Source organism: Ascaphus truei, chromosome 16 (assembly GCF_040206685.1).
Source record: "Ascaphus truei isolate aAscTru1 chromosome 16, aAscTru1.hap1, whole genome shotgun sequence".
In the NCBI taxonomy this organism is placed as follows: domain Eukaryota; kingdom Metazoa; phylum Chordata; class Amphibia; order Anura; family Ascaphidae; genus Ascaphus; species Ascaphus truei.
In genome coordinates, this window is record NC_134498.1 from 33,398,688 (window position 1) to 33,408,859 (window position 10,172).

General features: G+C 52.6%; 1 protein-coding gene across 1 annotated transcript; it reads left to right on the plus strand.

Annotated features, from left to right (window-relative positions):
- Positions 1-3,561: 3,561 nt before the first annotated feature.
- On the plus strand, positions 3,562-9,529 carry PRRG3 (proline rich and Gla domain 3). The gene is made up of 2 exons (XM_075573083.1): positions 3,562-3,746; positions 4,380-9,529. Exons 1-2 carry the CDS (start codon positions 3,687-3,689, stop codon positions 4,845-4,847), a joined length of 528 nt encoding a protein of 175 aa, XP_075429198.1. The 5' UTR covers positions 3,562-3,686; the 3' UTR covers positions 4,848-9,529.
- Positions 9,530-10,172: the final 643 nt, after the last annotated feature.

A 10,172-nucleotide genomic window follows, 5' to 3' on the forward strand; every position in this document is an offset into this window, starting at 1 on the left:
CCCTCCCTCTCTCTTCCCTCCCCCCCTCCCTCTCTCTTCCCTCCCTCTCTTCCCTCCCCCCTCCCTCTCTTCCCTCCCCCCTCCCTCTCTCTTCCCTCCACCTCCCTCTCTCTTACCTCCCCCACACTCTCTCTTCCCTCCCCCTCCCTCTCTCTTCCCTCCCCCCTCCCTCTCCCTCCCCCCTCTCTCTCTCCCCTCCCCCCTCTCTCTCTCCCCCTCCCTCTCTCTTCCCTCCCCCCTCTCTCTTCCCTCCCCCCTCCCTCACTCTTCCCTCCCACTCCCTCTCTCGTCCCTCCCTCCTCCCATCTATCTTCCCTCCCCCTCTTCTTCCCCCTCCCTCCCACTCTCTTCCCTCCCTCACTTGCCTTTCTCCCCCTCTCTCTTGCCTCCCTCCCCCTCTCTCTTGCCTCCCTCCCCTCTCTCTTGCCTCCCTCCTCTCTCCTCTTCCCACTCTCTTCCCTCCCTCCCCCTCCTCTTCCTCCTACCCCCTCTCCCTCCCTCCCTCTCTCTTCCGTCCCTCCTCCTCTCTTCCTGCCTAATTTCCCTCCCTCCCTCTCCCTCCCATCATCCCTCCCTTCTCCTCCCTTCCTCTCTCTCTTCCCTCCCTTCCTCTCTCTCATCCCTCATCCCCCATCTCTCTTCCCTCCCTCCCCATCTCTCTCCCTCTTCCCCATCTCCCTTCCCTCCCTCACTCTCCCCTCCCTCTCCCTCTTCTCCCCCCTCCCTCTCCCCTCTTCTCCCCCTCCCTCTCTCCTCTCTCTTCCTTCCCCCCCTCTCGCTTCCCTCCGCCCTCTTCCCTCCCTCTCACTTCCTCCCTCCCTCTCTCTTCCCTCTCCCATCTCTTCCCTCCTCCCTCCTCTTTCTTCCATCCCCCCCACTCCTTCCCTCCCTCTATCTTCCCTCTCTCTTCCCTCCCCCATCTCTCTTCCCTCCCTCCTTTCCTCTTCCCTCTCTCTTCCCCCCTCCCTCTCTCTCTTCCCTCCCTCCCTCTCTCTCTTCCCCCTCCCTCTCCCCTCCTCTCCCCTCCCTCTCTCTTCCCTCCCTCCCTCTCTCTCTCTTCCCTCCCTCCCTCTCTCACTCTTCCCTCCCTCCCTCTCTCTCTTCCCTCCTCCCCCTCTCTCTTCCCTCCCTCCCCCTCTCTTTTCCCTCCCTCTCCCTCTCTCTTCCCTCCCTACCCCCCTTCCCTCCCTACCCCCTCTCTCTTCCCTCCCTACACCCCTCTCTCTTCCCTCCGTACCCCCTCTCTCTTCCCTCCCCTCTCTCTTCCCACCCCCTCTCTCTTCCCTCCCTCCTCTCTCTTCCCTCCCTCCCCCTCTCTCTTCCAGCCCTCCCCCTCTCTTCCCTCCCTCCCCCCTCTCTCTTCCCTCCCTCCCCCTCTCTCTTCCCTCCCTCCACCTCTCTTCCCTCTCCCACCGTCTCTCACTCTCTCTCTTCCCTCCATCCCCCCTCTCTTGCCTCCCTCCCCGCTCTCTCTTGCCTCCCTCCCCCGCTCTCTCTTGCCTCCCTCCCCCCCTCTCTTGCCTCTCCCTCCTCTTCCCTCCCTCTCACTTCCCTCCCTCCCTCTCTCTTCCCTCCCCCATCTCTCTTCCTTCCCCCATCTCTCTTCCCTCCCCCATCTCTCTTCCCTCCATCCTTTCCTCTTCCCTCTCTCTTCTCTCCCTCTCTCTCTTCCCTCCCTCCCTCTCTCTTCCCTCCCTCCCTCCCTCTCTCTTCCCTCCCTCTCTCTTCCCCCTCCCTCTCTCTTCCCTCATTCTCTCTTCCCTCATTCTCTCTTCCCTCCCTATCTCTCTTACCTCCATCCCCTCTCTCTCTTCCCTCCATCCCCTCTCTTCCTTCCCTGCCTCTCTCTTCCCTCCTTCCCTCCCTCCCTCTCTCTCTCTTCCCTCCCTCCCCCTCTCTCTTCCGTCCCTACCCCCTTCCCTCCCTACCCCCTTCCCTCCCTACACCCCCTCTCATTCCCCTCCCCTACACCCTCTCTCTTCCCTCCCTACACCCTCTCTCTTCCCTCCGTACCCTCTCTCTTCCCTCCGTACCCCCTCTCTCTTCCCTTCCTCCCCCCTCTCTCTTCTCTCTCTCTTCCTCCCCCCTCCTTCCCCCCTCTCTCTTTCCTCCCCCTTCCTCCCCCCTCTCTCTTCCCTCCCTCCCCCCCTCTCTTCCCTCCCTCCCCCTCTCTCTTCCCTCCCTCCCCCTCTCTCTTCCCTCCCCCTCTCTCTTCCCTCCCCCTCTCTCTTCCCTCCCTCCCTCTCTCTCTTTACCTCCCCTCCCTCTCCCACTCTCTCTTCCCTCCATCCCCCTCTCTCTTGCCTCCCTCTCTCTTGCCTCCCTCCCCCTCTCTCTTGCCTCCCTCCCCCTCTCTCTCTTCCCTCCCTCCTCCCCCCTCGCTTCCCCCCCTCTCTCTTCCCTCCCTCCCCCCTCTCTCTTCCCTCCCTCCCCTCTCTCTTCCCTCCCCCTCTCTCTTCCCCCCCCCTCTCTTCCCCCCCTCCCTCTCTCTCTTCCCTCCATCCCCCTCTCTGTTCCCTCCCCCTCCTGTTTCCTCCCCCCCCTCCCTGTTTCCCCCCCACCCTCCCTGTTTCCTCCCACCTCCCTGTTTCTTCCCTCCCCGCCCTGTTTCCTCCCCCCCTCCCTGTTTCCTCCCTCCCCTCCCTGTTTCCTCCCTCCCTCTCTGTTCCCTACCCGTCTCTCTCCCTCCCCCTCCGTCCCCCTTTCCCACTCCCTCTATCCCCCATTCCCACTCCCTCTTTTTGCCTTTACCCCTCTTCTCTCCTTCCCTCCCTTTCCCTCGTCCCTCCCTCTCCCTGTACCCCTCCCTCTCCTTACCACTCCTTCCCTTCCCACCCTTTTCCCTCCCGCCTGTTCCCTCCCTCTCCTCTCCTCCCTCTTGCTTCCTCCCTTTCCCCTCTCCCTTTCCCCCTCCCTCTCTCCTCCATCCTCTTCCTCTTCCCTCCATCCCCCCTCCCTCCCCATCACCCCTGCCTCTTCCCTCCCTCTCTTTTCCCTCCCCCTCCTTATTTTTCCGTCGCCAATTTCACCCCCCTCTCTTGTCTCCCTCTCCCCTCTTTCCTTTCTTTTTCCCTGCCTCTCTCCCTTTCCTCTTCCTCTCCTATTCCTCACCCTCCCCTATTCTCTTCCCTCCCTCCCTCTCTCTTCCCTCCCTCTCACTTCCCTCCCTCCCTCTCCCCCTCTCTCTTCCCTCCCCCACCTCCGTCTCTCTTCCCTCCCCCACCTCCGTCTCTCTTCCCTCCCTCCTCCGTCCCTCTTCCCTCCCCCCATCCGTCTCTCTTCCCTCCCCACCTCCATCTCTCTTCCCTCCTCCCCTCCGTCTCTCCTCCCCCTCCTCCCCCTGCCTCTTTCACCCCCCTCCCCCACCTCTCCTCCCTCTTCCCTCCCTCTCCTTACCCTCCCTCTTCCTTCTCCCTCTCCCCTCCTCTGCCTCTTCTCTTGCTCTTCCCTCCCCCTCCCCCTCTCTCTTCCCTTCCCCATCTCTCTTTCCTCCCCCCCCTCTCTCTCTCTCTTCCCCTCTCCCCACCCACTCTCTCCCTCCCCCTCTCTCTCTTCCCTTCTCTTTCTCCCCTTTTCTCCTCTCAGTGTTCTTGGGGGCCCGGGATGCACACACGGTTCTCAGACGCATCCCTCGTGCCAACAGCTTCCTGGAGGAGCTGCGCCAGGGAACAATTGAGCGTGAGTGTATGGAGGAGGTGTGCAGCTACGAGGAGGTGAAGGAGGTGTACGAGAGTAAAGAGAAAACGGTGAGGGGGCTGTCACTGTGTCACCCTGTCACCCTGCGGGGGAGGAACAGACTCTATTACATAGCTCCCTCCTTTCTGTGACTGTGTCACCCTGCGGGGGGAGGGACTGACTCCATGTCCCATAGCTCCCCCTGTCTGTGTTACACTGCGTGGGAGGGACAGACTTCATGTCCCATAGCTTACTCCTGTCTGTGTCACTGTGTCACCCTGCGGGGAGAGGGACAGACTCCATGTCCCATAGCTCCCCACTGTCTGTGTTACACTGCGTGGGGAGGGACAGACTCCATGTCCCAGAGCTCCCTCCTTTCTGTGACTGTGTCACCCTGCGGGGGGAGGGACTGACTCCATGTCCCATAGCTCCCCCCTGTCTGTGTTACACTGCGTGGGAGGGACAGACTTCATGTCCCATAGCTTACTCCTGTCTGTGTCACTGTGTCACCCTGCGGGGAGAGGGACAGACTCCATGTCCCATAGCTCCCCCCTGTCTGTGTCACCCTGCGGGGGAGGGGCAGACTCCATGTCCCATAGCTCCCCCCTGTCTCTGTCACTGTGTCACCCTGCGGGGGAGGGACAGACTCCATGTCCCATAGCTCCCCCCTGTCTGTGTCACTGTGTCACCCTGTTCTCTTGCAGATGGAGTTTTGGAGGGGCTACATGAATTCTCTGTACTCTATCCGGGACCCCGCAAAATGGCCCCAGCGTTCAGACTCAGTCTTCGTGGTGATGCCTCTCCTGGGTTTGGCTCTGCTCATTGTCATCGTCCTCTTCATCATCTGGAGATGCCAGCTGCAGAAGGTCTCCGGTCACCGACCCTCTTACACCACGCAGACCCGTTACCTGCACAGCCACACCGCCCGCTCCCTCTCCCGTGTCATCATCTACCGCGAGACCCCCGCACAACATCACCCGCAGGAACCCCCCACCCGGGCCACCCCCTCTCTGCGCCCCCTTCAACGCTTACCCCCCAGACTATCGTCCTGCAGCCCCCCTCCCTCCTACGAGGAGGTCACGGGGTCACAAGGTGGGGGGGAGGCGCCGGGGGCTTCCTACTGCGAGCCTCCCCCAAAATACGAGGAGATTGTGGGAGACGCTGGCAAGTGAACAGGGCTGAGGAGGTGCGGTAGGTGTAATTCACCCTAAATAACAATTCCCTTCTTCTTGGGGACCCTTAACTCCGTGACCCTACTCAATAATTATCCAACCATCAGACAACCCTAAAACCAAAAGTTCAACTGCCGAGGCAGAAGATTAGGGTTAAGCAACTTTTGGACCCTGTCACCCGAACCCTACAATGATCCCATCAAAACTCACAACCCAGTGAGCCGCTCCCGCAGGCTGAAGAGGGCACCCGTTACGGGCGGGTGAAGTGCCAAAGAGGGGGTCAGGAATGGAGCATCAGCTGTGACAAGGGGAGAACGATGAAGAGACATCACAGGGTCGGTTTTGGTTAACAATTGTTGTGAATGAAACTAGAGAGACTCCAATTAACGTGTCACCTACGTCACAGCCTGCCACTTCTCCCGTCGCCAACGTGACAGCCCATGTCACCTGCGATGTGACAGTGTTTTGCTATGTAACGCAGAGACGCTTTCATCATGTGCCACCTGCCCCACAGAATTTACGATTTAGCTTTGGGATTTCTGTGGGCTGTCTGTCTTACTAGCCTTTGAAGTGGCATATTTGATGTGTTCCCGTGGTTTAAACAGGAGTCTAAAATGACAAAGCGGATGTAGTATAGTATAATGTGTCACATGTCACATGTAATAACTACAAGATCACCTATTGCCCACCTGGGAGCTGTATATACATTTAGTAATGCAGATATCTTAATAAAACATCACCTTTTGTACAATTTGTGACATAGAGAAGGATAAGGAAGGGGGTAGTGCATAGGGAAGTCAATAGTGTGACCGTCCTTGGTTTATATGTAATGTAGGGTTACCTCCTAACTGCAGAGTATCAGAGACAGGCTCAGACAGTCTTGGGTTTATATCTAACTAGCTTATATACCCGGCGTTACCTGGGAATTCATGTTTCATGTGTACTGACCCAGTCATGACGCAGGATGGAGCTGCCAGGACTTCAAACCTGCACAGGTAAGTAATGCGGGGGGGGGGGTGTTGCTGCTCCTCCTGCTCGCGCGGTGTCCCCCCCTCCTGTCCTTGGTCCCGTGGCTGGCTGCCCGCGCGGGGCGGGAGGTGGTAGCGGGGGGTGTTCCCCCCGCCCCTGGTCCCCGTACCTAGGTGCCATGTTCCTTCCCTCCCCCAGTCGCCGGCACTCTCGCTGCCCGCACGGGGCGGGAGGTGGTAGCGGGGGGTGTTCCTTCTCCCCGCCCCTGGTCCCCGTGCCTAGGTGCCTTTCCTCCCCCAGTCCCCGGCACTCTCGCTGCCTGCACGGGGCAGGAGGTGGTAGCGGGGGGTGTTCCTTCTCCCCCCCGTTCCGTGGCTGGCTGCCGTGTACCTTCACCCCTCCCCCTTTGCATCGCGTGATGTCACTGGGGGCGGGGTTAGTGTGTTGCAATGTAACCGCCCAGCCAGGCACAAACCAACAAACAATTTTTGACTTTTATATATATAGATAGATGTAGGGTGACCTCCTGACTGCACATTCTCAGGGACAGGCTCACATAGTCCTGGGTTTATATCTAATGTAGGGTATTTTTATTAATTCAGTCAAACAAAATATTTCCATATACTGTACATATTAATCTAACAGTGTGGGGGAAATCTCATAAACCCAAGTTTCAATCTCCCTCTACTCAAGAGGAAAAACCTTTCCATGAATGTTTCTTATTTTCTTTGATCTCACTATCTCTGATAAACAGACATTAGGTCTTCATAACACTGCAATGGAAATCACTGGCCTGAGTGTGTCCATGTTGTATTTCTTAGTTCTGGTTTGTTTCGGTTTTATACCGTTTACACGTACAATGCTCTGTTTACGTTCGGTCCTTTTTCTTTCACACGGTTGGCGCTTCTTATTTGCGAAATTACTTGCCAGGTCCACCCGTTATCCAAGCGAATAATATCTCACGGGCTCTGGCTTCAGACAATATGGCTGGTATGTTCAGTATACAGGCATCAGTCGGCGTGACTGGGGGTCCTTGTATCCTATCTGCAGATGGTTTAGGTTGCACTTCTTGGACACTTGTTCTTTGTCCTTCAACTGTATGGTTTGTCATCTCTGTTGATGGTAAGTAATTTCGCAAATAAGAAGCGCCAACCGTATGAAAGAAAAAGGACCAAGCATAAATAGAGCATCTCTGTTGATGTCATCCCATGGTTGGTTCTTCCTGACATATCAGATGGTGCCTCTTGCTTATTGTCAGCTTCAGCTGATCTAGTTACAACATCATGTTTATCATTTTTGGCATTGATAATATTACATAGTTACATATTAGATGAGGTTCAACAAAGGCATATGTCCATCAAGTTCAACCTATGCTAAAATGTAGACGACAGATTCTTTATCCTATATTTGTACTTACAATATATTGATACAGAGGAAGGCAAACAAAAAACCCCAGAGTCATATTATCCAATGATATCTCATAAGGGGAAAAATAAATTCCTTCCTGACTCCAAATATTGGCAATCAGATTACTCCCTGGATCAACACCCTTCCAATGTTTACTTATTTGGTATATCCCTGTATACCTTTCCTTCGTAAAAAGATGTCCAATCTTTTTTTGAAGATACCTATTGTATCTGCCATCACAGTCTCCATGGGTAATGAATCCCACATTGTAACTACCCTTACTGTAAGGAACCCCTTCCTTTGTTGCTGGCGATCTCCCTTCCTCCAACCTTAAGGGATGACCCTGTGTCTTTTGTACTGCCCTTGGGATGAATAGTTCTTTTGAAAGCTCCTTGTATTGTCTCCAAATATATTTGTATATAGTTATCATATCCCCTCTTTGACGCCTCTTTTCTAATTTAAACAAATCTAAATTAGCTTGGCTCTCCTCATAAATCAGATTATCCATCATCTTTATTAATTTGGTGGCTCTTTTCTGCACTTTTTCTAGTTCCATAATGTCTTTTCTATGGAGTGGTGCCCAAACTGGGCTCCATATTCAAGCTGTAGTCTTACACTGTTTAATGCAAGACAAGATCTCGTTTGCCTTTTCAACTGCTGCATGACATTGGGCACTATTGCTAAGGCTTTGTCCATAGTGTAAGCTATGTAGCTTGCGTAGTATTGCCGAAACAAACACTAGGATGGCAATGTAGCAGTGCATAGTGCGCGCTAGCGCATGCACATGCACTACAGGGAGAGCGGCGCTTCGCAATACAAACAAGTTTGTTTTGCAAGCGCGACGCCGGGGAGGAGGAGCGCTGAAGCTAGCACATCCTACTATGAACAAAGTATAAGCCTGCTGTCTACAAACTTTCCTAAAACCTTCTCCATCAAGGATTCTCCTAATTTATCACCATTTCATTTGTAAATTGCCTGTTTGTTCTTGTTTTCCAAATGCATTATCTGTATTAAACCACACCTGCCGTTTACCTGCCCAAGTTTCCAGTCTCTCCAAGTCCTTCTGGAGAGAAATGACATCCTGCTCTTTCTACTACAGTACCTTACACTAGTTAGTGTCATCAGCAAAGATGGTCTAAATTCCTATTTACCTCCTTAAAGAAACATATAAGGTTAGTTTGGCATGATCTATCCTTCATAAATCCATGGTGACTATTACTTATAATTTTGTTATCTATTAGGTAACCTGAATATTATCCTGTACTAAACCTTCAAGTAGCTTCCCCACTATTGAAGTCAGGCTTACAGGTCTGTAATTCCCCGGCTGTGATCTAGCTCCCTTTTTAAATATAGGCACCACGTCTGATTTAATCTTGTGGTACTGAACCTGTGGAAATACAGTCCTTGAATATTAAATGTAATGGTTTGGCTATTACTGAACTTAGCTCCTTAAGAACTCTTGGATTTATGTCATCGGGGCCAGCTGCCTTATTTACTTTAATTTTATCAAGTCGCCTATGAACTTCTTGCCTCTTGGTCACAGTTTTCTATCTTTTGGACAAGGGTTTCTGCCTTTCACATTAACGCCTTGTGTTTTTTTTCCGCCCAGGTTTGTTGAAGCTTAAATAAACTTAAAATCAAAACTATCAATGATAGCATTAATGTTCTTGGCTTTGGATTGGTTATCATTCTTTCTGATGTTTGCTGTTCTTTTGCCTTGTTTCCTTTTCTTAGCCTTGCAGATTTCCCAAGGAAAATGGATTGTGCATGTCCCTGCTGATTTTGTCCAGGTTTTTATTGAACATTAGCATTTTGCTCTAAAGTGTTGTTGTTCCTTGTTTTTTCCTCAGGATGAGCTCTTGCTGATCTTGTGTAGGGTGAGTCTGCTTCGTTATGCCTGAGGTCCCAGACTGATGATCTCAAGTTCTTTCCATAAAACGTTTTGATCCATACTGATCATTCCTGATCTGTGAGAGCCTGGAGGAGTGAAATACTGATTGGAGTTGATCTCAAAGCGACTTCCTCTCAGATGGATTGCATGATTTCCTCAATAGGGCGCAGTCCCATGGAGTCACGCTGCCCTGTTGCGTTTCAAAATTGACAGACATTTCTTCCTTCTCTTCTGAAGGTTTATTGGCTGCCCTGGCATTTCGCCTCATTTTTCCCAGGATAGCCTGCTTCTTCTTTTCTGTTTTCACCCACTGAGTAAAGTTGTTTGTTTTGCACAAATTAACACATTTTCAATGTGATGCATATTAAAACTGTTCTTTTTTAATCTTGTCTCTCTCCTCTTAGATTAAACTATTTTCTCACCTGTTCCCTTTATTTCTTGTTTGGATCCTTCATCCATTTCCTCTATTTCAGTTTTTTTTTCCTTCTTATTTTTCCATCTGAACTCTCCCCGGTACACTTTTTTTCAGATACACAACTTCATCATCCTCAGAAATATGTTCCATTCCTAGGCCAGATCCACACATTTTCCCAGAGCTTTCTGCCTATCTCCCTCCACTTCCTCCTGGATCAGAGGCCATACTGGGCCTCTAGTGCAGGGGTATGCAACCTTCCAAGGAAGAAGAGCCATTTTATAAAAAATTTCTTTGTCCAAAATATTCAGAGAGCCACAACCCATGCATGAATATTACACCCCCACAAACACACACATATACTTTACACACAGATCAAGAGAGAAGAAGAGGATAGAGTTGTAAGAGTTGACAAGGTTGTCCAGTTCAGAGGAAGGAAACAGAGAGGTTAGCGTTCGGGGGAGATCCCAGAGCAGAGAGGTCAATAGAGCAAAGGTCTCGAGAGTAGCGAGTAGAACAGATATGCAACCCCCCTTTCAGGGATACCTAAGGTAATGATGGACAGGCCGAGTAGGGGACAGAGCAGACGTGGTAGATCAATCCCATCCAATCACGATGGAAGAAAGAAGTGCCCCTCCGAGAGTGA